The sequence below is a fragment of the Dendropsophus ebraccatus genome, chromosome 10 (genome assembly GCF_027789765.1).
Source record: "Dendropsophus ebraccatus isolate aDenEbr1 chromosome 10, aDenEbr1.pat, whole genome shotgun sequence".
NCBI classification, from domain to species: domain Eukaryota; kingdom Metazoa; phylum Chordata; class Amphibia; order Anura; family Hylidae; genus Dendropsophus; species Dendropsophus ebraccatus.
The window spans coordinates 82,187,998-82,215,745 of NC_091463.1; the positions used below are offsets into that span (position 1 = coordinate 82,187,998).

Below are 27,748 nucleotides of genomic sequence, written 5' to 3' on the forward strand. Positions count from 1 at the left end.
GTCGTAGCTGTAAGTAAGGGGGTGCCTGGTTCCATACTTCTGTAGTCATCAGACCATTACATTGCTATAGAAGTCTGTGGGTATGTGCACATTGTCTGCAGCCACCGTGGTGGAGCTCAGCTCTGCAGCACACTATACCTACTTAAAGCTGCAGACCCCCTTACAATAAATAATTCAGAATAAAGTTGTACCTGTGCTGTAAGGTTCTCCTATGTCTTAAGATTCAGAGCGTTGTCTTCCTGAGCAATCCCAATCCAGGCGTGTCTGTAATGGCTGTTTCCAGAGCTGTCAGGTAGATGTGACTCAAGTTTACCTGTGTGATCTCTGGCTGAAGATGTGCTGAGAGCAGCCCAGCCCAGGGCTGAGGACGGGGAGGAGCACAGAGCTCTGTGCCCTTTAGGGAACCAAACAGGTTTGTCCTACAAATTCCTCCGTCCTCATCTTTCTCTATTTCTAAGTGGGCATAGCTGCCACATTCTTCACATTCTCCCATAAGGCGTCATCACCGACCCAGTATCCTGGAAACGGACACCCAGCACTTCTTGTTTTGTTTAGTCATTGACCATCATCCATGGGAGGCTGAAGGCTTCCATCACTGAACTCTTCATAAGTGGACACCTTTAGATTTTTTCCACCATAAACCAGTTTTACAGCTTTGAGGAACACAACGCACCGGTCTTTAAGACTAATTCATTATGTGAAAGTATTGTGACAACAACAGACATATATATATATATATATATATATATATATATATATACATTAATGTGGAGATACTCTATCTGATATGTTGAGCTGCCTACAGGTGTAAACTACTATGAGCTTGCATGAAGAATGAGAAGCTCTCTGTCATGGCGGGATTCTGCAGTCACCCATCACGAATGATTTGTTGTTACCGCAACATTCCTGATTCTCACGGGGTCCAGAAGCTTAGATGTCCTAACTCTACAATACGTGCTTTACTCCACTGAGTTTTTACATTATTGCCTTAAAGCGTATTTGTATAATAGGGGTAATGGTTCGACCTGAGCCTGGGGTGAAGTCAGAAGGTCCAAGTTACAAAGTCATGCTGTGTAAGGGTATGTGCACACTACGGAATCCAGGCGCATAACCCGCCACTCACCCCAGCTCGCATCTCCACATCCGCCCGGATTCCGTAGTGTGCGCATACCCTTAGGGTATATGCACACTGAGTAAATGTGGCACATAACGTCGCTCATCCCCGCACGCTCCCGCTTGGCTCTCCGCCTGTCCCATAGATTCCATTCTATGCTTGGGCATATTCCGCTGTGCACCCAAACAATATACATGGGGGAGGGGGGCAAGCAATGTAATCCACACAGAGTTATCCGCCTCATTTACTCAGTGTGCATATACCCTTAGGCTGGGTTCACACTACGTATATTTCAGGCTGTATTTGGTCCTCAAGTCAGGTCCTCATAGCAACCAAAACCAGGAGTGGATTGAAAACACAGAAAGGCTCTGTTCACACAATGTTGAAATTGAGTGGATGGCCGCCATATAACAGTAAGTAACTGCCATTATTTCAATATAACAGCCGTTGTTTTAAAATAACAGCAAAAATTTGCCATTAAATGACGGCCATCCACTCAATTACAACATTATGTGAACAGATCCTTTCTGTGTTTTCAATCCACTCCTGGTTTTGGTTGCTATACAGCCTCACAAATACAGCCTCAAATATACTTTGTGTGAACCCAGCCTCAAGGAGTAAAAAAGGGACCTCCACAATCAAGTGAACGCTATGTTGTCCATCCAGGCAACTCCATTCAAGTCTGTAGGGCTGCCTGGATAGAGTTGACTAACAGTGGGGAAGTCAGCCTCTAATCAAAAAGTTTGACATGTCAAATGTATATTATAAATATATATAAATATATATTATATTGTAATTATAGGTATGCTTCAATGCTGGCCATACACTTAAGAGGTAAATGTTGGTTTCTCTAAAAACTCTCTCACGAGACCCTCTATACACATTGGGAGACATTTATGAAGATCAGGGTCCTTGGTCTTAAATTAGGCCCCGCCCCCAAATGCCCCTACGGATTTACTAAGAGGCGCACACCTGTAGAAATCTACACCTGCTCCTGAGGCATAAATCATGGTAAATCAGGCGCAGGAGGTTGCCACTTCTCCTCCCCGCATCCACCCGGTCACCCATTATGCGGATCAGGGAAGGCATACGCCAAGGATAAGGGGCGAATCTGCGTCTTCTCCCTGGCCGCAACCTTCATAAATCTCCCCCATTATATGTTATCTGGAAAGCAGCATAGACCCTACCCGTTCTGCTCTCCAGTGCTCCACTTCCTCCCTCTGACAATCTCTGAAGTATACCTCCCAAAACAAGAGGAGGGCAGGTGTATGGTGCCAGCTTTGCATGCAGGGGTGATGTTTAATAGTTGCCAAATGTTACTGATGTGTCTGCAACATTGGGCAGCTAATGCACTCAATGTGCGACGTGTAATCGCCCCCTCTCCGAGACAGCCAGAGGTAGGACTGGAGAGCAGAAAAGGTAGGACCTTTTCAGCTCTTGCTCAGCTGAGTATATGGGGAGAGTGACTGCCAGACACCAGTGGCATTGGCTTACACACCCTGGGAAGACAATGGTCCGGGTATGTTAAAGCTGCCCAGACATCATATTGGGACAGAGTGGGGAAACCCTCACATGTTAAACGGTAGGTAACAATTATCCAATATGTATGGCCATTTTTATTGTGATCACTGGCTCTGGCGGACATGATCAGGAATTCTTTCAATTGCCTGATCCTATTTTCTCAGCGAGATAAGCCACCACCCACCCACCCTCGCATATGTATGGGGGGATCGGAAGATATAGCTGTCAGCTAAAAGTTCAGCCAACCCGTCTCTTATGTGTATGGCCAGCCGCCAGGCTTAGGCTGAGGATCCACAGACATTGCACTACACAATGTCGACGGCAAAGTTCACCCTTAATAGCAACCCATGTAGAGCATACAGGCGAACTGAACATTCATGCCATGCCCTAACATACAGGTAGATTATTTAAACCCCATCTACTCCATACATCATGAGATAGCCCAATTGATGCAGATGTTTATCTCTGAAAATAAAAAGTTTACAACTCTATATAAAATATTGTAAAACAAGATAAACAATAAAAATCACAGATATAAGATGTTTAATAATAATTCCCCTTATGATATTCAGGAATGTTATATTCAATATGAACATTTATAGTTAAAAATTACAAAAGGGGGGAAAAAAAGCTGCATTCAACATTTGTACTTAAATTAAAAGCTTGGGTGCCATTCATAAAAAAGTGATGTTGTCTATAGTAAACAATCTGATTCCCTCTAAATTCCCATATCTAGGTCTATAGGGAGCGGCCTATAGTAACTGGCTCCATGAGGCTTGGTTACTATCGGCAGCATCAGCATTTCTTTAATTACTGGTAGGAAATATTTTACATGTAATTTCCATTGTGATGTCTTCCATCCCTAACTCGGTCTCCTCAGATGTGGATAGCTTTGGACAGTCTTCTCTATGGCTTTGTCAAGACTGACCACTGGCTTGTAGCCCATGTCCTTCTTGGCCCGCTCACAGCTGTAATAGTGGTAAGTTCCTGCCAGAGCGACTCTCATGGGTGTAAACGTCGGCTTAATGGTGATAACTGGGCTGAGGACAAACACTAAAAAAGAGACCAATACTGCAAGATAATAAGCCAACCAATAGGGAATCTTGTACTTGGGGGGTTCATAATTCAGGCCAACCAAGACCCGGGAAATGAAGGTCCAGAAGGGAATGGGCTCGTCATTCGTGATGTGGTATGCCTGAAATAACAGAAACAAATTGTTCATATATTATATATATAAATATATATATATATATGAGGACAACTGCACAAATGTTCTAAGATTTCCAACCATTTTACCATTGAGAGACCCCAACAATTTTTCCAGCTCCCATATGCCGGTTTCTGAATTGTAAGGGTGCAAACACAGTTGCATAGGCTCCCTGACTAATTACAAGTCCCCCATAAACGTGACCCGAGCATATATCGCATTTTCTGTTCAATAAGACGCATGCTTTAGCAAGAAAATATCTTGCCAAAAAGTGTCTGCCTTTTAAATAACACAGACAGGGCAGCCTGACTTTGCCAGACCACGCTGACTCATGTGCCTGTGGGTATCTTTATGTACAGGGCTGAGTGTGTATGATGTAGTAGAGCGGAGTGTGTATGATGCAGCAGGGCTGGGTGTGTGTTGTGCATGCAGCAGAGTTGTGTATGTGTGGGTATAATGTACTGTCAAGGAGTGTTAAAGGGAACCAATCACTGGAAAAAAGCATATAGAGCTTTTGAAATGTGCTGTTAGAGCACACAGCACACTTGCCACACGTGTTTCCATAGCCTCCGTGCCTTCCCCGTGTAAGCCGCAAAGTAACTTTATAAAACTGGCGCCCTGTATGCTAATTACCTGAGGTAGTCACCTGGGCGGTGTTCGGCTAGCAGGTAGTCACGGTCCCCTGGGCGTTCTTCCGCTGTAATCACGCCCCTTTGGGCGTGATTCAAATGGCTGAGTGGCTGTGGCGTCACTCGGGAGCGCGCCGTGCCCAACGTCGGCGCGCTTACGTACTGATGCCGGACGCCGCCGCACATGCGCAGTGCAGCCGCTTTCATTCCGGTTGGACTGCGCCTGTGCAGAATAGCCTCGAACTCCGGCTAACAGGCTATTCAAGGCTATTCTGCACAGGCGCAGTACCGCCAGAATGGAAGCGGCTGCACTGCGCATGTGCGGCGGCGTCCGGCATCAGAATGTCACAGCTACTCGGCCATTTGAATCACGCCCAGAGGGGCGTGATTACAGCGGTAGAACGCCCAGGGGACAGTGACTACCTGCTAGCCGAACACCGCCCAGGTGACTACCTCAGGTAATTAGCATACAGGGCGCCAGTTTTATAAAGTTACTTTGCGGCTTACACGGGGAAGGCACGGAGGCTATGGAAACACGTGTGGCAAGTGTGCTGTGTGCTCTAACAGCACATTTCAAAAGCTCTATATGCGTTTTTCCGGTGATTGGTTCCCTTTAAAGTGGCCCTGTCATTTTAACAACCTTTGACCCCTTCCCTGCATTATCCCCTTCATGGCCTTCGAACCCCAGGGTTATAGCCAGGTATGTCTTATAAAGCAGAAAATACGGTATATAGGATGTATCTATCTATCTACAACTGGAAAGCTATCTACCTATCTATGTCAGACTACAAGAACATAGATAACTAGGGATGTATGTGATAAAGCGGTTATCCCGGAATAAAAACTACTTTCTAGCAAAAACAGTGCCACCCCTGTTCTCAGGTTGTGTGTGGTATTACAATTCAGCTCCATTCTCTTCAATACAACCGAGCTGCAAAACCAAACCCAAACTGTGGACAGAAGAGGTGCTACTTCTGGAGGAAAGCGGAGAAGTTTTTTAAAGCCTGGACAACCCCTTTAAAATAAGGCTGGACTGACACAGTAATTGTGCCTGTCAAAATGGGATGGCAATGTTCCTGAGCACAGACAAGCATGGGCCCCATAGACTTTAAAGGGGAAACAGTCCCTCTCCTGACGAAACTCATGTGAATAAGGCCTAAAAGAGAAAGGGTCTCAGTTGCCCATGGCAACCAATCACAGAACAGCTTTTACACTCTGCTCTTGATAAAGAAAACGGGGATTGGTCTCTATGGGCAACAAAGATGGTGTCCTAAATCTGCCGCAGTGTATAGAACAGAAATCTAAGCTTCAGCAACAAGCACACCCATACCTTTCCACAAAGAGGAGAGTCCTTCTGTAGGTATTCAGCCGCCAGGATATGACCATGTACTACATTCTCTACGTATGTGAAATCCACTAAGTTCTTCCCATTTCTAGAGGAATATAACAAAAATATACAGAAATAGGCCTCATTTATCAAACCTGTCTGAAAAATAGGCCTTGTTTCCCCTAGCAACCAATCATATCACTTATCATTCCAGCCCATGGAGAGACATAAAAGCTGAGCTCTGATTGGTTGCTACGGGCAACAATAATAATACCGCAGGGGTTAAAGCTGGCCACTTACCCTATCATGACTTTCATCTTGCCACTTTTTGCCGTCTCCACCATTATAGGAACAAGCTGCGGATCTCTTGGGCCAAATATGCCATGTGGGCGAATGGCCACCGTCAGGAAGCTATTTGCTGGGTCATTTGCTCCCAAAACCTCCTGTAACAGATAATAGGAATACAGACGTGGTTACAAACAAGATATTATAGTAGACTGTACTTTTTTATCTTCCCCAATTCTGTTTTGTAGATTGACAGTTTTACCCTTGTTACCTTTCGCTCCCGGAGTAGGAAAAGGGTCTTTGTTTAAAGGGGTATTCCCTTCTCCAAAAATGATCACCTATCCACAGTACAAGCTCATTGCTGGTCCCACTGATCAGGAAAACAGCCCACCCCAATGAATGGAAAGTGCACTGCCAGCACTTTATTCATTCTCTATGGGGCTTCCAAACCTTGTCTCAGCATGGCAATATAAAAAAACACACAGATAAAAAATGAATGGAGTGCAAGCTGTGCCTACATGGTGTGCTCCAATTAATGGGCGGAGGAGGATTTATTTCCATTCTCATGATCAGAATACCCCTTTAACCTCTTAATGACCGTCCATATGTTTTTAAATATCAGTCCTCAAGAAGCCTTATCCTGCAGCACCAAGTGCTCCGGTAAAAAAAGCTGCTATTGCTGTCACTGAGGCCCAATCCTGATGCACAGGGGGTCAGCATGAGACATTGCCTGCTCAGCCAATCAGAAGCATCAGCAGTGCGACATTTCAACCACTGATTGGCTGAGCAGACAATGGCTTGTGCTTAGCCTAATTCCAGAAGTGTTGTGCATTTATTTATTTTTTATCACCTGTTTGAGCACAATAATTTGAAAAAACATTTTTCACAAAAAAAAACATATTTATCTAATTATAGCTAATAAAATTGCTATTTTGTTATTGTGAGCACAGATAATGTAGATATTTTTGCACATGAGTCAGCACCAAAGTTTGTGTTAAACTACTCCCATCATGCCCTGAGCAGCTTCCCATAATCCTCTGAGGCACGTAGTGCAAAACAATGAGATTTTACAGCTCTGACTAAAAACAGGGCTGTATATAGTTATTGCTACTATATCTATTATAACTACAAGGCTATGTAGTAGTTATATAGAAGTCACCCATAACTAAATATATATATATATATTTTTTTTTATTAATAATAATAAACCCCAGCACTTCTTCCATACATCAATCCATAATTGTTATTACACGCCTTTACCTTCTCTTGCAGTATCTTGGTCTCTGTATAATAGTCAATAGGATTTTGGGCATAGGGTAGGTCCTCAGTTCCATTCTTGATGTCTTTGCCTTCGAATATAACACTGGCGCTGCTGGTCAACACCAGTTTCTGGAGATTAAAGAAAATACTGGTCATTGCTAAAAATCAATATACTATACTTATTCATAAGGACAACTTATCTACACACACACACACACACACACACACACACACACACACACACGGCTTTATAAAACACACTTTTGTTTTTTTTTTTTACCCCAAAGAGAATGTGATTAAACAAAGCCCAATCCAACATCACTGACTGGACGCTCATTGGCACCGCAAAACTCACTGCCAGTCCCCGGTAACGGCGAGTCCTAAACTGCCTGCCCGCAGTCAAGGATGCCTTCAGGCAATATTCCATCAGCATAATGATTTGTAAGAAATGTATGAAAAACACCCAAAGGGACCATAGATGCACAAAATAGGGGTCACTTATGTCTACAAAAACATAGGTTCACATATTCTGTGGAAATGGAGAGAACACAAGTTTCTGTGATCCATATGCATATATTTTTTTTTAATGGTAGGAGTGGTGATAACATGTTCCGGTACCAGCCCCTGATAAGAGGAACATTCTAAATAGAGTCACTGCCATAGAAGGGACATGTCACAACCAAGACAACACGTGGACATGGTAGAGCTATCCCAGGAACGGATGTCCTAGAAATAGAAATCAGATCCCAATGCACATCAGATCCCAATGCACATCAATCACCCGGCCGTCTATTCACTGGTACACACAATTGATCAGTCAGTGCTCCCCAGTGTCACAATACCCAGATAATCTCCATTTAGTGGTGACTTGCAACATACTGCCCTACCTGGGCCCTTAATCATCCCCCACACCTCGATATGTCACCTCGGGAGGGAACTCCCAGCAGCCTCCACCCTGAGGTGGCAGGCATTCAGAGAAGGAGAAAACTCCTCAACACCCATTGATCTAGAAACATAATGTATTATCTATACACATCATACTACCACAATGAGCTGTGCTATAAGAGCCAGCTCTGCTACACTTTATATTACATTAAATCGCTGAGCAACTAAAGCTATCCCTATGGCACAACCTTACATCCCTGCAGTCCTGAATAGGATCTTTAAGCGAGCAAAATGGGCCCAACATTTGGGTCACAATTGGGAAATAGATTATGAGAGTGTCAAAGAGGTGGTGCTGAGCTACAGCATGCACCCCTTGTCCTTCCCCCACCCTTTCCTGTCTTGAGTGATTGAGGAGCATGGCTCAATGCTGGAAGCCAAGCCCTGTACTTCAATTATGCACTGTAGAGAGGGAGAAGGGGTGCATCCTGTGGCTCAGCACCGCCTCTTAGACACTAGTACAGCTTGAAAACAGAATTTGGGTACAGGAGATTTTCTAAGTGTGCCTAAAAGAGTCTCCTCATGCCATCCAAAATAGTTATAAAAAAATTGACCTTATAAGAACCTGATCTTCCTGCATAGAACCATTCCTTTGTCTCTACACTAGAGTCTCTGTTTATCCAATATCATTGTGTAACTAAAAGTAGCCATACACCTTAAGGCTGGGTTCACACTACGTATATTTCAGGCAGTATTTGGTCCTCAAGTCAGGTCCTCATAGCAACCAAAACCAGGAGTGGATTGAAAACACAGAAAGGCTCTGTTGACACAATGTTGAAATTGAGTGGATGGCCGTCATATAACGGTAAATAACTGCAATTATTTCAATATAACAGACGTTGTTTTAAAATAACAGCAAATATTTGCCATTAAATGACGGCCATCCACTCAATTACAACATTATGTGAACATAGCCTTTCTGTGTTTTCAATCCACTCCTTGTTTTGGTTGCTATACAGCCTCACAAATACAGCCTCAAATATACATAGTGTGAACCCAGCCTAAGGCTGAGTTCACACTACGTATACAGTATATCAGTCAGCATTGTGGTCCTCATATTGTAACCAAAACCAGGAGTGGATTAAAAACACAGAAAGGCTCTGTTCACACAATGTTGAAATTGAGTGGATGGCCGCCATATAACAGTAAATAACGGCCATTTTTTCAACATAACAGCCGTTGTTTTAAAATATTTGCCATTAAATGGCGGCCATCCACTCAATTACAACATTGTGAGAACAGATCCTTTCTGTGTTTTTAATCCACTCCTGGTTTTGGTTGCAATATGAGGACCACAATACTGACTGAAATATACGTAGTGTGAACATAGCCTAAAGCGGCACTATCAGCAGGTTCTGGCCACTGAACCTGCTCATATCCCCCAGCAGCTTTTAACCTTCTGACTGCAGTGCTCTTATTCCTATTTCTTTGTCTTCCCATATTGAAGAGCTTGATTCTAATTGCAGATATGCTAATTCCCAGGTTTGAAGCATTATGGGCATTGCCTTTCCGCCCAGAGCACCCCCCTTGGCCCCCCCCACTATGCATATTCATATATGTATAGTAAGGCCTCTAGTTACCGCGCATGCACGATCCTCTGTGTGCTTCTGACTGTGCTGATGTCACGAATTGCTACTCAGCATCCTTTTCTAGATCCCATACTTTGTCAGATCCAGAAAAGGGTGCTGAGTAGCAATTCTTGACATCAGCAGAGTCGTAAACCCACGGAGAATTGCGCATGCGTCGGAAGCAGTCCATCTCAGACGGGAGATCTTCCTGCACATGCGCAGTAACTAGAGGGATTACTATGCATATATGAATATGCATAGTGGGCAGCGTGGGCCGAGGGGGGTGCTCAGGGCAGGCAGGTGACGCCCATAATGCTCCAAATCCGGGAATTTGTTTATCTGCAATTAGCCACAAGCGCCACAATACAGGAAGACGAAGAAATAAGAATAACAGTACTGCGGTCACAAGGTAAAAAGCTTCTGGGGTATAGGAGCAGGTTCCATGGCCAGAACCTGCTGATAGTGCCGCTTTAATAACTGATGGCTTAATGATCATTTAGCCACCAGTTAGCTCTCCTATCCGCCCCACCACCCTCCCCATACACAGGAATATTTGAGTGTTTCTGTGCTCACTATAGGGAGCCAGGGAGCTCTGGCTGCAGCTTATTTCTCCAAGAACGACAAGGTCAAGGAGCGATTTCCATATTGCCCAATCCCTATCTTTACAGACATCCTCTGTTAGTGGATGGTTGTAAGCACCCATAAACCATATACCGATGGCCTGGTACAGGAGTATATAAGGGGAGATTTATCAAACATGGTAAAGTGAAACTGGCTCAGTTGCCCCTAGCAACCAACCAGATTCCACCTTTCATTCCTCACAGACTCTTTGGAAAATGAAAGGTGGAATCTGATTGGTTGCTAGGGGCAACTGAGCCAGTTTCACTTTACACCATGTTTGATAAATCTCCCCCATAGTGTATAGAGACCTTTACTATATACGTTTGCCCTCCATTTTACTGTTTTGGACGCTGACTTTCGCACTCCTGAGAAGCCTTGATTCCTGGCTTCACAATGATTTTACTGTACCATCTACCCAAACAGAAGACCAGGCCGTCCCGTTGATGGCAGCCCCCTCTTTCAGCAGGATAATGCCTCAGCCATACTGATAAAACTGTGCTGGAATGAGAAACATGACAAGGAGTCCACGGTGGTGACTTGGACTTTAAATTCCCCAGATTTTAATCAATTCGATCACCTTTGGGATATGCTGGAACTGGAAGAACAAGTCTGATGCATAAAGGCCGCACGTCACTACTTATAGGGTCTCCTGCTAACATATGCCACATCTGGAGGTCTTTAGGGGTCTCTGCCTCAGTACATCACAACTCTTCTGGCATCAAGGACTATTTTTGTAGAATGGGACTATATAGCATTGCCAGCACCAGCTCTCATGCTTCCTAACACCTTTAAGCAGATGCCGCTGTGATAGGATATTATGGATATGATTCCTGTATAAGAAATTGTCTCTTTTCTCTCTACTGCAGGGGTAGGGAACATTGGCTTTCCAGCTGTTGCAAAACTACAACTCCCATCATGCCTGGACAGCTAAAGCTTTGACTGTCCAGGGATGATGGGAGTTGTAGTTTTGCAACTGCTGGAGAGCCAAGGTTCCCTACCCCTGCAGTAGAGAGAAAAGAGACAATTTCTTATACAGGAATCATATCCGTAAGGCCAAGGTTCCCTACCCCATTTCTAATGGATCCGTCATTGTACAGCAAAGTCAGCCAGGAGCGTATACTAGAGACCATTCATAAAACCAGTGTAAAGCCGCAGCTACTAGAGGCGGATTCCATCACAACCAATGAGTTATGTTACTGCGATTTAGGACGGACTGAAGTAAGACAAGGGAGGTGGGTTCAGCATAATGTACATTCAGGGAAGGGAAGACTCTAAGATACAGGCTGTGACATGACCGGTTTCTACGATTACACAATACCCGTGTTATATTCAGTGATACAGAAATAGTATGAACATTACAGGGCACAATGTAAATGCCAGGTGACGCAGTCTTCAGGTATGTATACAGGTAAGATGGGAAACGGACTGCTGTTACATAAACACTAAAACACGTCCTAGTATAACAAAGCACCTGTTCATTCCCTAGTATTATTATGGCTACTTAAACATATGACGAGAGGACAAAAGGAAAGTGTTCATTTCCATAAAACATTACACAGCAGCGGATGAAACAATGCACAGACAAGAGGGGTCCTGCCAAGCAATCCTAGTAGTGCTTCCATTACAGCATAGCCCTATAAAGGGAGATTCCCATCACATCATGTTATCCCCTGTCCACAGGAAAGAGGATTACTGCTGGGGCCCCAACCATACAGAGAATGGGGACACTATTGTTCAGGCCACCGAACATTTGTAAGCACTGAACATAGGCAGTAATCCTATGGGGAGAATTTACCGGTTACTAATGTCCTGTGATTACAGCAGCCTCAGTACCGATTCAAGTAGAGTGTAGGATTGTACTGACAGGAGAGGGCAGGGGAGTGAGGAAAGGCCAAGGCTTGCAGATCAGTGACTGGAGTGCATCCCCAATGTATCTGAAAAGCTCTAATCACATACTGTGTGAGCCCTCCCATGGTGATATGTAGATATAATATATACTACTGTAGGAGGTGAGAAGGAAGTGGCGTAGCTTCCATAGAGGCAGGGTAGCGAGCTGCTATGGGGCCTGTGGGGGAAAGAGATACACAGGAAGAGCTGTCCTGTGTCCTTCCGCTTAACCCATTATGTACTGCTGTGTGTAAGTGATCCAAAGAACATTTACATGCTACAACACAAAAAAGGATTAAAAGCAGAAGAGAAGATCTCTGCTTCACTGATAACCCCTGACCTCTGTTCTCCTAAGCTCCTACAGAGGTCAGGGGTTATCAGTGCACTAGCTATCTCCTTCTCTTCTGCTTTGTGCTTTTTTTTGTGCTGCAGCATGAAATTGGGGTTTGTGTCACTTACACACTTTAGTACATAAGGGGTTAAGTAGAAGGTAGTCTTATAACGGCTCCTAATTGGCCCTTATATTTAAATACAGTGAACTTACAGAGCAAGCTGCCATTGGCTCTCTGCTCTGCCAGTCACTCTTGTGACTGCCTCTGGCCACAAGAGATTTTATTTTTTGGCCGCATTACCAAATATTTTGCGTTGGCGTTGCTCAAAAACCAACGCGTTTCAGCAAAGTAAAGTGTGTGCCTTTGTCAGGCACACGCTTTACTTTGCTGAAACGCGTTGGTTTTTGAGACTGTACTGGAATCTGTAGAGGGAGAGAGTGACGTCACTCGGTTCCGTGAACCTTCTTTTTTTCTTGGGGGGATTAGCCGCCAGCCGGGGCATCTCTATCCGAACAGCTTGGAAAAAGAATTGCACATTTCTGCATCATTGGACCTTGGAGCAACGCCAACGCACCAGATCTCAGTCTGCCATTACCACCAACATTGGAGGACTACTTATACGCACGATTACTGCACGATTTCTACAGGTACTTTCATCTGTTTTACAGTGATATCTAGCATAAAACTATAAAAGAGTTTTATCATTGCCTTTTTAAGTACTACAGCTCATAATATCTATGCTTGGCACTTTAGCATTCATTTATAGTTTCTTTTTTATTCAATTTATAGGGACATACAGCGTGCAATTATATATAAAGAGACCTATTGTTGCACTTATAGTACCACAGTACATGCTTACTTGCGCTAGGCACTTTAGTATTTATTAGTAACTTATTTATTTTGGGGAGAAAAGCGGGTGACTCCCAGCCTGACAGCTGCAAGACTATCATAGCGCTGGTGTTTGTGAACTTCTGTTTTGTGGGGGCTCCCACACAGTTGGTTCTTTGCATAATATATATATATACATACATACATACACACACATACATACATATAAAGTGCTTTGTGTTGTGGATGGGTGGGGGCCCGTACAGCTTTTATATTATGGGGCCCCATGAATCCTAGCTATGCCCCTGTATGAATGTTTGTTCTTTGTGGAACAAGCTGTAGGCTTTTTTTTTAGTACCATTACATGTGATCTTTTGATCATTTTAGTCAACTGTATTGGAGGTACGATTTTCATTATTGTATATTTTATTAATAATAAAGGGCTGTATAGGGAAAGGGGTGATTTCCTTTGATCACATACACCACACTGTAGTACAGATGTACATATGACCTATGAGACCCTGCGTGTGGCTTTTTTAGATTTGGCTTCATACTGCCCTGGCAGAACCCTGCAATTTCCGTTGTTAGTTTGCTCATGGTGCAATGGTGACCATTGACTGCTAAATCTATAGGGTTAAATTGGTAAAATGAGAGCTTGCTCCGGTATCAGCAGTCATGCCCTGAGCCTGGCTGTGTACCACAGATGGCTCCTGCTGTCCATCCCATGGGCCCAGCTTCTGAACCCATGGAATCCCAGAGACAGATACATGACTGAGTGTTAATATTATTCCCTTCCTACTTTTCCTAAACTTCAAGATAACATAAATGCAGTAAATGATAGCAGAGATTAGCAGCATATCACACAGTGGCGGAACTACCACCGTAGCAGCAGTAGCTGCTGCTACGGGGCCCGGCTCATCAAGGGGCCCGGCAGTGGGGACTGCGGGGACTGCCTGTGTGATGTCCCCTGGTTAGCTCTGCAGGACGTTTGTCCTGACACTAGCTAACCAGGGGAGAACGATGTTTGTAGAACTGCAGGGCAAACACTCACCAGCAGGGGGCAGCATCAAAAAGTACGTGGGGAGAGAGGGAGACTGGCCTGTCAGCTGCTGCACGGAGCATCCTGTGAGGTAGGATAACCTCTGACCCCTAGCCCTCTCCCGCCGGACCTCGGAGAGATAGTGACAGCTCCCTCCTCCTCCTCATGTAAGTGTACACTGTCTCTGATAAGAGGTGTGTGTGTGTGTGCGCGTGTGTTTTATTTCTACAGGAGAGGTGACATTATAGGACTACAACTCCCAATGTGGTCTGTCTGCTGTCTGTGCCCCCCTCCCCCAAAGACACAGACAGACCACACTGTGAGTTGTAGTCCAACACTGTCTATATAGAAAGCAGCCCTGTGACTGCAGCTCTTGTAGGGCTAAAAAAACTCATTATGCATAGTAGTGCCAGGCTGAACATTATATATATATATATATAATTACAGTGCAGTACCAGGCTGCATCATGTATGTGTGTGTGTGTATATATATATATATATATATATATATATATACACAGTAGCAGGCTGGAGAAATTATATATATGTGTGTATGCAGTGCAGTAGCAAGCTGGTAGGCAGGCAGTTACAGAATGGAGGTGTCTGGTATGGCAGCGCTATATAGTCACAGTATGGCGGTATTGGTCAGGTCTGGTATGGCAGTGTTATCCAGTCACAGTGTGGCGGTATTGTTCAGGTCTGGTATGGCAGTGTTACCCAGTCACAGAGTGGCGATATTGTTCAGGTCTGGTGTGGCAGTGTTATCCAGTCACAGTGTGGCGGTATTGGTCAGGTCTGGTATGGGAGTATTATCCAGTCACAATATGGCGGTATAGGTCAGGTCCGGTGTGTTGGTGTTACGCAGTCACTGTATGGTGGTATTGGTCAGGTCTGGTATGGTGGTGTTACGCAGTCACTTTATGGTGGTATTGGTCAGGTCTGGTGTGGTGGTATTGGTCAGGTCCGGTGTGGTGGTGTTATCCAGTCACAGTGTGGGAGGCCCCATTGGAAAGTTTGCTATGGGGCCCAGCCATTTCTAGTTACGCCCCTGATATCACATACTATATAAGAGCACCTACATGCTTCCTGAGACAACAGAAGACATGAATTATATTTATTGGATGTACAAGGGGTCTATCAAAAGCTGGAAAAGGATTGGGTTACTGAAGCCGAAAGAGAAGACTGCACACTCCTTTTATAGGGTACTCCAGGGTTTGAGTTGGTTATTGAGTCTTAAGGCCCTATTACACAAAACGATTATAGGCAGTTACGGCCAATAATCGCCTTGTGTAATAGAAGACAACGATCAGCCGACATGAACGCTGACGACGCGTGTAAGAGCGCAGGCAGGGAGCAGGGAACGAGGAGCAAGACAGCACTGACAGGTCTTGCTTGCTCCTCTGCATCGCCCCGTGTAATAGGGGCTTTATTTGCTATCAGCCAGGGGGGCTCTTTAAAGGGGTTAAGGAACATTACAACTAACCACCCATCACTTATCACCTGTGGACTCCACAGGTCTCCAGTATCTTTTACAGTCCCATAGCGAAGGGAAGAGAGCATTAGCGTCCATGCTCGATCGCTGTTCCATTCCAATCAAGGGACCTCCGTTACTGCGATCAGTGGGGGTCCTAGCAGTTCAACCCCAACCAATCAGATATTTATAATTTATCCTGGGAATAAATGTCATACTGTTATTTTCAGATAACCCCTTTAAAGCGACTCTGTACCCACAATCTGTCCCCCCCAAACCACTTGTACTGACGGATAGCTGCTTTTAATCCAAGATCTGTCCTGGGGTTCGCTCGGCAGGTGATGCAGTTATTGTCCTAAAAAAACAACTTTTAAACTTGCAGCCCTTTGTCAAATTGACATGGCCTAGAGTGTCTGTGCCCTAGGCTTACACCGCCTCTCCGCCCTCTTCACCATTAGGAACACCCCTGGGCAGCATTTCTGCTATTCGTCACCTTTGTGAACACTGAACAGATGCCTTAACGATGCAGCCCATGTGCCGTGTTCACACAGGTGATGAATAGGAGAAATGCTGCCCAGTGGCATTCCTAATGATGAAGAGGGTGGTGAGGAAGGACAGAGAGGCAGTGCAGGCCTGGGGCATAGACACTCTAGGCCACACCAATTTGACACAGGGCTGCAAGTTCACCGTGACCCGACCGGATCCAGAAGCGGGACCCGGCGGGATCAGGTGAGTATAGGGGGCTGTAACGGGGGTCGGGAGCCTGTCACCCCGGCACGGGGGGTGATAGGTCCCTTTTTAAAGTTGTTTTTTAGGACAATGGCTGCATCACCTGCCGCGTGGACCCCAGGACAAATCTTGGATTAAAAGCAGCTATCCGAAGGTACAAGTGGTTTGGGGGGGCAGATTGTGGGTACAGAGTCACTTTAAAAGAGGCGTGATCTACTCACACAGGTCTCCCATATGGGAGAAGAACAGGTGATGCTTCTGGGATTCATCACTACTGGTCAGGACAATGTGCGCTAAAGTAAAAGCTGCCCTCATGAATAGGGGAGGTAAGATACTGTATATAGTTAGTAGAAATGAGCCAACCTGAGCGTAGGACATTAGATTACTGGTGGCTGAAGAAGTTGGATGTAGCCCTAGGGAGTCCTGGAAAACATGAATACAACCTATGGCCGTAGCCATGCTTTCCAGGAAGGCTTAGAACTGCAACCAACTTCTTCAGTCACCGGTAATCAAATACAGAGCGTTCAGGTTTGGATGAATTTGGATGAAAAGTTTCAGGTTCACTCATCTCAAATAGTTAGTGATTAGAGATGAGCAAACCTCGAGCATGGTCGAGTTCAGCAGCCCCAGCTAATCAAATACCGAACGTTCGGGTTCGGATCGACACGAACCCGAACCCGGTTCGCTCATCTCTATTAGTGATCAGGTGTCAAAGGATTTTTTTTGTCCTCCAATGTTAATAGCTCTTACTGTACAAGGTCAGTACGAATGAGAAACCACTGGAGAGAACAGAACAAAACGTCTTGGTGCTGTGATCCCATCTAAGCTAGGAGAGGGTCATCCTAAATGTTACATTACATTCACTCATATAAAGTCTCATTTGATTTCAACAACGACTTCTTCCTGCATGACTGTTTTTTTGTAGTCGGATCTCCAAGATCCTTAGAACACATGGGCTGTGACTCCACGTATGCTGTGGACCAAAGTGAAGGGGTATGGTGCTTTTTCACTTTAGCAATTGGTAGGAGGGTTTCCCTCAACAGAAATCTATGTGCTACTCCATGACAGCTAGTATGCAGCAACTTGCACTCTCTGACAGCTCTCCTTGTACTGTGAACGTTATACTGTAATATTAAAGGGTCTCTGTCACCTCCAAAACACCCGCTAAACTTAAAGGGAACCTGTCACCCCCCGTGCCGGGGTGAAGGCCACCCGACCCCGCCCTAGAGCCGCGGATACTTACCCCATATCTCTGTCCCGGGACTGGCTCCAGGAACGGGACTTGGCGAGATGGGGTAAGTATCCGGGCCTCTAGTGGGGGTCGGGCGGCCTTCACCCCGGCATGGGGGGGTGACAGCTTCCCTTTAAGTTATCAGTAGCTTATAGATCAGTAGAGTTTACAACTCTGATTATATTCTTGAGCTAAGTACTCCTCTCCATACAGCCACATGCCCAGTTTGTGGACTTACTATGGTGAAATACAAAGAAGTAGAAAGCTCCAAATTACAGATTTGGAATCAGCATCCTTTATACTACTTACAGATGACCTTAGTTTAAGGTTTTGAGGAGGAGGGTGGGTTGGAGTCCCTTTAAGCTGCTTTATATCTATACTCACCTGAACACCGGCTTCCTTGCAGGCTTGAATGATTGTTCTTGTCCCGGTGTAGTTGACTTTGTAGAACAGCTCCTTGTTGTTGCTATAAGGGGCTGGTGATGCGCAGTTGAAGACGATGTTCACTCCTTGGAGAGCTGGCAACAAGTCCTTCAATGGTGACAACAGAGACACAATAATTCACATTACAGAAGTTACTATGGACCTTGCAGCTTGCGTGTAGGGACTATCCCTCTTACATACTATATACATATACATATATATATATATATATATATATATATATATATATATATATACACATATACATAAATACTTATTCTCTGCTGCTGAGACATTTACCGTTTTATTACACAGATCACCAATGAAGAACTGGACTCTCTCATTCTCGAAGCCCTGCCGGATGTCAAACACATTGACGGAGTATCCTTTATCTAGGAGGCGCTCCACCATGTGCTGTCCTAGAAATCCAGATCCACCGATCACTGTGCACTTCTTGCTGGCCTACAAGGGACAAAAGGCATTTAAAGGGGGTTGTTCACAAGAAAAATCTCAAGTCTTCCAGTACTTATAAGCTGCTGCATTTGTTGTGGGTCTGTACTGCTGTGCACTACTCGGCCAGTGATGGTATTGTTGTGATGTCAGTGCTAGTCCAGCACACAAGTGTGATGTTGGTACCTGCTTTAGTGTGGCGGGTCTGTAGTGCTCACCAAATGGTGACCTGCTGGGTTGTAAAGGGTCCCTTGGGCTCTTGTCACGGTAGTCCTGAGTGGCAATTGACCCACCCGGACTATCAGTAACGCCACACACAGAAAGGGGAAAAATAACCCAAGGTGTGCGGCTAGTGTGTATAGGTGCTGGTGTGGAGGAAAGGATGACTGAGTTTCAGTGATATAAAAATAGAACAGCTTTAATGTACAGTCTCTTGGTAGTACAATACACTTTTGTAGCTTGAAGAGTTGGAAATAGAGTAGCGTAGAGGAGAAGAGTTCGTCAAGGGAGTCCCAACCCAATGTAGCAATGTACTCTGCCAGAACTTGAGAGAATACTTTAGAGTGAGAGGTTTACTTGTACCTGTGTTTACACTGTGTCTGACAACTTTGTGCCCTACAGTGTCGAGTGACCCGTCCTCCTAGGGTGATACAAGCCCCAGTCATGGTTACCTGGGTGAAGCTAAGCTCCCGGGGTCTCCCAGTTAACTGCACTGCAAGATAGGATATGTAGACCTTCTGGTAGCTTTGTCCTATCCAGGCTAGTTCCTCTTGTGTATCAGGATACTGCCCTGCACTTTTTAGACTCACTGAACTAACATGTCCTGTATGAGGGTCCTGGCGTAAGCCGGGTCCTGGCGCAAGCTACAGCAGACAACAGACGTTGGTTCTGTGTGTCCTTCAACCACGAGAATCTGGGTAAGAACTAACGCTACACCTCCCCCACCAAGCGAATACTTACTACAGGGGCTGAGCAATCTACCCTGTGAGTGGTGGAAAGGAATGTGTGCAAGAGAAAAAAAAAAAGATTGGCTAGAAGTAGACAGCATTTCCTATAGGTCAGCAAAAGCACATGATACACATAAAACAGTAACCCATTCCTAACTTCAGCTGTGCAACAAAGTGACAAAGTGGGGCAAAGTGACAATCAGTATGTTGTATCCAGACAACCCCTTTGATTTTAAAGGAAGTGCCATTTTCTGTAAATGATAGCTGGCGTTGTTTCTGGAGGAAAAAGAGATTTGAAGATTTGATTTGAAGAGAGGTGAAAAAGCCCTGATCATGGTGACAAACAGAAGCAAACATCACAGCACGTTAGTCCTGCAGGGGTCCCAGCACCCGGACCACCACCCATCACTAGTAACATGCTATGCGAGTCAAAGAGCCCACCCAGGGATTACAACGTTTATTATCACTACAACTCACATCACGGTACTCACAGGTCGTAATCGTGTCGCCATTACTTCAGTAATTTACCCAACGTCCACCTGGTAACAAAAAAAAAAAAATAGTAAATAGTGATTTTGTGTGATTTCATTATATATTTATGTACCGTCTGCTATACATCCCCCATTGGATGGTGTTACTTGCCGCCGATGCGATTGCACCTAATGTTAGCGAGATACATTGTGCCTGCACCATGGCGGGAGTGTGACTAGATCTATCATTTTTGTTGGCAGGTCACACGCGACTTTGCTTCCATAGACCTCAATGCGAGTCGTGTGTAACGGCGGTTTCTCTGCGATCTGGACCTAATCTGCTGATAGCTCCCGCTTGCGCAGAAGACACAGAGGAAGTTATGTCTCTTATGGGGCCGTTCTCCTGCTGTTAGCAGTGTAATCCTTGGCCTGCAGCGCACTGAAGAGCCCCCCCGGGGCAGGAGAGACCCAGAGTGCAATTACCGGAGAGCAGTTGAGGACCCATCACTGCGCCCAAGAGCTCACAGTTTTTCACAATTTTGCCTTGGTTTAAGAGCATTGCTTTGGTTAAAGAGCTCTCTGTACTGGGTGGGAGCGGGAGTGGGGGAGGGGCATGATCTGCTTAACGTGGTCTAGTGATGTCACGATACCAGAATTTTGAGTTCTATACCAATACCAACTTTTTTTTTTCAATGCTCAATACAAATTCCATACTTAATAAATTATATTTAAGAAACAAAAAAAAAACAAAACAAAACACAAGAATAGAAATGTAGTAATGTAACACACAACTGCTATCAGGGGAAGGATGGGTGTTTTAGTCATGTAACACACACCTGCTATCAGGGGAAGGATGGGTGTTTTAGTCATGTAACACACACCTGCTATCAGGGAGGATGGGGGTTGTAGTCATGTAACACTTTAACTATCAGAGGGTGATGGGGGTTGTAGTCATGTAACACTTCAACTAGCAGGGGGGGATGATGGGCATTGTAGTCATATAACACACACCAGCCAGCAGGGGGGGGTGATGGGCATTGTAGCCATATAACACACACCAGCCAGCAGGGGGGGGTGATGGGCATTGTAGCCATATAACACACACCAGCCAGCAGGGGGGATGATGGGCATTGTAGCCACATAACACACCAGCTAGCAGGGTGATGATGGGGGCTGTAGTTTCACTATTCCTGCTGTCAGGGCATGCTGACCACTGACCCAGCAGGGTGGCCTAGATTTGGCGGTAGAGTAATCTGCAGGTTACAGCCCCCCTCCCCATCCCAGTCAGTCAGGCCGACTGTAAACCCCCCACATTGTTAATGTCTGCTCCAGGAGTTTCCTGCCGGCCTCCCGCCCCTCCTCACACTCCTGCCGCCCCCCACCTCATAGTCCCGTGCAGATGTAGTGGCCGCATCTCTTCCTGCCGCCCCCTCCTCCAGCCTTCTCCTCTCCCGGACGCGCCGCTCTCCCTCTCCAGCCGTGACCCTGCTCTGCCCGCAGTCATTAGCAGCCGGGGTCTGCTACACACAGTAGCCGACCCCTGCTGTATATGGAGCGAGCTCAGGAGGAGGGTAATGCCGCTGTCCTATCTATATAGTTACATAGCCGGCACAAGCAATAGCTATGTGGTGGCTATTTGAATTTGGTGCCGATGGGGGAAGAGGGTGCGCGTACCGAGGAGATGACAGGGGAGAGCAGGGGGCGGCACACAGAGAACACGGCCGGTGCTCTGATAGCCGCCGGCCGTGTTCTCTGCGCTATACTTTGTGTTAAACTGCATAATAGCGCAGTTTAACATAAAGTTTCGATACCAGGAAATCCTGGTATCGAACCGTTTTTTGGCCCAGAATATCGATAGTAGTATCAATATTTCGGTGCATCGTGCATCACTAGCATGGTCTACAGCACTGTACTCTGACCCAGGAAGTCTCCCTCACCTTCCAAATCATAGCAGATCCACTTCAGGCTGGGGCTTACATCAGGGGACAGGAGTGTGGAGGTAATCTCTCCATAGCTGTAACCCCTCTCTCCCTGGACAGGGAGTGCTGCATGTATGTGCCCACATCTGCCCTGCTCATTCCTTCATGCTCCCTGCAGTCTCTGTCCGTCCTTGTGTTTCCCATCCTCTCCATTACTGTACAGTAACTTATAATATCACATATTCTGCTGTTTCTGAATGTTTGTTTCATCTGTTTTACATGTTATTCAGAATAATAAATCATTATTTTTGGGGTGTGGAACCAATTGTCTGCATTTCTATGATTTCTTATGGGAAAATTTGCTTTGGTTTAAGAGTGGATTTGGATTACAAGCGCGGTCCTGGAACGAATTATGCTCATAATCCAAGGCACCACTGTGTATATATATGTTTATGTATATATATACACACAGTATATCTTCTATATGATGATGAAGACAGGATGGTATATACAGGATAGCAGTATATACTCTATATGATAATGACAGGATGGTGTATACAGTATATATAGGATAGCAGTATACACCACCCTGTCATCATCATCATATAGAGGATATGCTGTATATAGGGCCCCCACATCCTGGTACTCTGTTATTACCATATAGCTTCTATATTGAGCACAGATTGTGTGGATGTTTCTGGCTCCTGACTATGAATGCAAGATATAACAGCAGAATAGTGATTGCAGCTCTGGAGGTCCTGTGGTGTGTACAGGGATGTATTGGTGTTGGCATCACACACACAAATGTCCGTGTATATCACTGAAACTACTACTCCTATTATCTACTACTGACCCCTCATCTAATATTGCTCCACCCCTCATCCACTATGCCTCTACTACTACTGCCATTATCTACTACTGACCCCTCATCCACTATGCCTCTACTACTACACCCATTATCTACTACTGACCTCTCATCCACTATGCCTCTACTACTACTGCCATTATCTACTACTGACCCCTCATCCACTATGCCTCTACTACTACTGCCATTATCTACTACTGACCCCTCATCCACTATGCCTCTACTACTACTGCCATTATCTACTACTGACCCCTCATCCACTATGCCTCTACTACTACTGCCATTATCTACTACTGACCCCTCATCCACTATGCCTCTACTACTACTGCCATTATCTACTACTGACCCCTCATCCACTATGCCTCTACTACTACACCCATTATCTACTACTGACCTCTCATCCACTATGCCTCTACTACTACACCCATTATCTACTACTGACCCCTCATCCACTATGCCTCTACTACTACTGCCATTATCTACTACTGACCCCTCATCCACTATGCCTCTACTACTACACCCATTATCTACTACTGACCTCTCATCCACTATGCCTCTACTACTACACCCATTATCTACTACTGACCCCTCATCCACTATGCCTCTACTACTACACCCATTATCTACTACTGACCTCTCATCCACTATGCCTCTACTACTACACCCATTATCTACTACTGACCCCTCATCCACTATGCCTCTACTACTACACCCATTATCTACTACTGACCCCTCATCCACTATGCCTCTACTACTACTGCCATTATCTACTACTGACCCCTCATCCACTATGCCTCTACTACTACACCCATTATCTACTACTGACCCCTCATCCACTATGCCTCTACTACTACACCCATTATCTACTACTGACTCCTCATCCACTATGCCTCTACTACTACACCCATTATCTACTACTGACCCCTCATCCACTATGCCTCTACTACTACACCCATTATCTACTACTGACCCCTCATCCACTATGCCTCTACTACTACACCCATTATCTACTACTGACCCCTCATCCACTATGCCTCTACTACTACACTCATTATCGTTAGCAAAAAAAAAAAAAAAAAAAAAAAAAAAAAAAAGAGATTTTATTTTTTGTCCATATCGCCTTTATTTCAATGTGCCGGTCAGTGGATTTCTACACCAGGGTTGATCTTTGGTAATTTGATGTATTACACCGCTCTACTCGCAGGTAAAGAAACCCTACACCGAGTTCTATCTCGCTCTATCATTCTATTGCCATGACTAAAGACATTAGGACGTGAGTCTGGGAGCAGCCATGATGGTGTCTGCCGTCACAGATAAGACCCGTAGGCTTTATCAGGCTGGAGCAAGGACAGCGGTGACCTGGTGGAGATCTCTCCTATGGCTCCTCATCTGCAGTTCTGTACACCAGCATGTAGTCTGCTACATGTGGACCGGGCACTGAGATACAACTACAGGAAACACTGATTTGGTGGGCTGAGTAGTGGTGTGCACTGCTGACACGCTCCCCCCTGGCTGTATCTCAGGATCGCAGCAGGCCTCAGGAGTCAGACCCAATGCGATCAGTAACTTGTCTAAAGTTAGGCCCCATTTACACGTCCGTGTCAGTTTTTACGGTCAGGAAATCCTGATCAGGAGGCCTCAAAAGCCATCAGGAAAGTATCAGGATTTCCTGACAGTAATCCGTTTTTAGCTTCAGGAAACCATAAGGAAAAGCCTTCAGGATTTCCTGATGAGAAAAAAAAGAAAAGAAGTGATTTCAATATGGTCTAGTATGCCAACATACATCACACGTACCCACATCGCCCCTCGTGTACCCTGCCACTGCGCCCCCCTCGTGTACCCTGCCACTGCGTTCCCCTCGTGTACCCTGCCACTGCCTCCCCCTCGTGTACCCTGCCACTGCGCCCCCCTCGTGTACCCTGCCACTGCGCCCCCCTCGTGTACCCTGCCACTGCGCCCCCCTCGTGTACCCTGCCACTACCTCCCCCTCGTGTACCCTGCCTCTGCGCCCCCCTCGTTTACCTGAGGGGGGGGGGCTAGTGGCGCAGGTCACCGGGGGGGGTCCACAGTCCAACCTGGGGTCCGGGGGGGTTGCTGTCAGTCGGAGGGTCCGTCCTGATGTCCGGGGGGGTTATGGGGTGCCCGCGGGTCGTAGGGTACGCGGTCCATCCTGGGGTCCTGGGGGGGACTGTCAGGGGGTGGCGTTTGTGCGTAGGTGCGTAGGGGGGGGGGGTCAGCAGGAGCCTGGGGGTGCCGGTGCAGACCAAGGACAAGGAAGCAGGAAGCGGGAGCGGCAGCAGGAGGCCGGGGGAGCCGGGTGCAGGCAGGTGAGTTCTGGGGGAGAGGGGTTCAGGCGGTGGGGGGTGCCCAGGCACATGCATCAGGAAAGCGTCCGGGGCTCCCGTAGACTCCTATGGGGATGTCTGGGCCGGAAATCCGGACAAAAATAGGACATGTCCTATTTTTTCCGGATCGATTTTCCGGAACAGACACCCTTCCAGATTTTTCCGGAAGGGTGTCCGTGACTAATAGAAGTCTATCGGTCTGGAAAACCGTCCGGATATCCTGATAGGAAATCTGGGTTGTTTTTCCGGACGTGTGAAGGGGGCCTTATTTGAAATGACAGTACAGCTTTAAAGGGATACTCCAGAGACTAAATATATGTTTCTAATACATTGCTCTAAGTGACACAGGGTGACATGGCAACATTAGCTGCCACCAATGTTAGTGTCAGGAACTGCAGGGCTATCTAAGCCCTTCAGTTCCTGATCTCCTGCTCTGCCACACAGTGCTATTCAGAGTAGTGTCCGGTTCCCCCTGTATATTGTATATCCTTATATACAGTTCACCAGGGAGGCACCCCAACAAGATAGCTGTGTCTGGCAGCTGTGGCACAGTGAGCTCTGATTACTAGAATCTCTCACTGAACTAGAATCCCTATTAGAAACTGCTGCACACAGCGATTGTGTCAGCCAGCCCCCCCTGGTACCTTGGTTTAAGAGTAACTTGGATTAACAGCATTTTGGAAGAAGAGCTCACAGTTTTTCAAAATTGTGACTTGGTGTAAGAGCATTGCTTTGGTTTAAGAGCTCCCTGTACTGGGTGAGAGGGGGAGTGGGGGAGGGGCTTCCTGACCCAGGAAGTCTCCCTCACCTCCCAAACCATGGCAGATCCACTTCAGGCTGGGGCTTACATCAGGGGACAGGACTGTGGAGGTAATCTCTCCATAGCTGTAACCCCTCTCTCCCTGGACAGAGAGTGCTGCTATACTGTGGCCACATCTGTCCTGCTCATTCCTTCAAACTCCCTTCAGTCTGTCAGCCCTTGTGTTTCCCATCCTCTCCATTCCTGCTACAATGTCCCACACTCAGCTATACACACTGCTTCTATAATGTGCCTGCACTTACACTCAGCTATACACACTGCTTCTCTAATGTGCCTGCACTTACACTCAGCTATACACACCGCTTCTATAATGTGCCTGCACTTACACTCAGCTATACACACTGCTTCTATAATGTGCCTGCACTTACACTCAGCTATACACACTGCTTCTCTAATGTGCCTGCACTTACACTCAGCTATACACACCGCTTCTATAATGTGCCTGCACTTACACTCAGCCATTCATACTGCTGTATAGAAAAGTTTCTGTCCTCCTGCACAGCTCTGTGATTCTCACTTCCTGATTGGTCCATGCTGAACACACGCCTTTCCCCATTGCTGTCATGTGACCACACAGACCTCTGACAGCAGCCATGCTTCTTTGTTCTAGCCGCCTGTTGTACTACACTACGTATTATGAGGATCTGCAGTATCTGGAGTATACAGTACACAGGGAAAGGGACCCTGCTCTGTATATCGATGTGTGGCAGTGCCTGATTAGAACCAGGGTTTCCACAGCCCTGCAGTTCCCGACACAAACATTGGCGGCAGCAGAGGGAGCTGTGTCGTCTCTTACTGCTGTCAGTCAGTATATATGTTAACTATACATTGTTTTTAATACATTTATATGACAAAGTAATCAACTTTATTAAAGCAATTTATCAGAAATAGATCTTTAATCTCTGGAGTACCCCTTTAAGTACATCCCTACTGCTGCCAGCCCCCTAATAAATCTGCCTGTGCAATTTAATGTGTAATGTGTCTCTCCGCACCTGCAAAACTACGACTCCCAGCATCCCCTTACCTTATCAGCAATGGCTGGAGAGACACCGGCTGGAGAGACACTGGTTGGAGAGCACTGATCTCTAATGGACAGATGCACATAATGGAAACAATGGCTGTCTCCATTCACCGGCTCAGGGTAAGTGATCTGATCTCAATTATGCAGCCCCTTTAAATTTAAAGGGATTTTTGCTGCAGCGTTACACCTGACTGTAGTCATATAAAGCTCTGCAAAACCCCAATTCCCATCATGCATGTACCTGTCTCCGGTAAGCCGGCTGCACTCCGCTGTCTTCCCGTGCAGTTATCTGCAGATCACCCGGTCCGCCCACAATAACATACACACCATGCCCAGCAATGGGCTGAGAATCGGCAGAGCTCAGGCGCTCACACACGATTGGTTAACCGAACACAACGTCAACCAATAGCAAAACATAACGTCGTCTCCCATGGTAACCAGCTCGTGACGCCATTGGCAATGCGCAGGGGAAAGGTGATGCGTTTCAAGCCTCGTTCT

The 27,748-nt window shown here is 46.0% G+C and overlaps 2 protein-coding genes across 3 annotated transcripts in view; both read right to left on the reverse strand.

Annotated features, from left to right (window-relative positions):
* Positions 1-339, reverse strand: part of ZNF185 (zinc finger protein 185 with LIM domain) — a 92,550-nt gene extending 92,211 nt beyond the window's left edge. The window contains exon 1 of the mRNA XM_069943627.1: positions 192-339. The gene's annotated coding sequence lies outside the window, so the exon portion shown is untranslated. The remainder of the gene's footprint in view (positions 1-191) is intronic.
* Positions 340-3,161: 2,822 nt separating this feature from the next.
* On the reverse strand, positions 3,162-27,644 carry NSDHL (NAD(P) dependent steroid dehydrogenase-like). 2 transcript variants are annotated; one of them, XM_069943634.1, is made up of 8 exons: positions 27,492-27,644; positions 20,302-20,349; positions 18,714-18,875; positions 18,375-18,521; positions 7,344-7,472; positions 6,099-6,241; positions 5,802-5,904; positions 3,162-3,830 (listed from the first exon to the last, which is right to left on the reverse strand). In XM_069943634.1, the coding sequence occupies exons 2-8, from the start codon at positions 20,320-20,322 to the stop codon at positions 3,498-3,500; spliced, it is 1,038 nt and encodes a 345-aa protein (XP_069799735.1). In that variant the 5' UTR covers positions 20,323-20,349; positions 27,492-27,644; the 3' UTR covers positions 3,162-3,497. The 2 variants fall into 2 exon arrangements, with proteins under 2 accessions (XP_069799735.1, XP_069799736.1); XM_069943635.1 differs by lacking the exon at positions 27,492-27,644 and having other exon boundaries at positions 20,288-20,349.
* Positions 27,645-27,748: the final 104 nt, after the last annotated feature.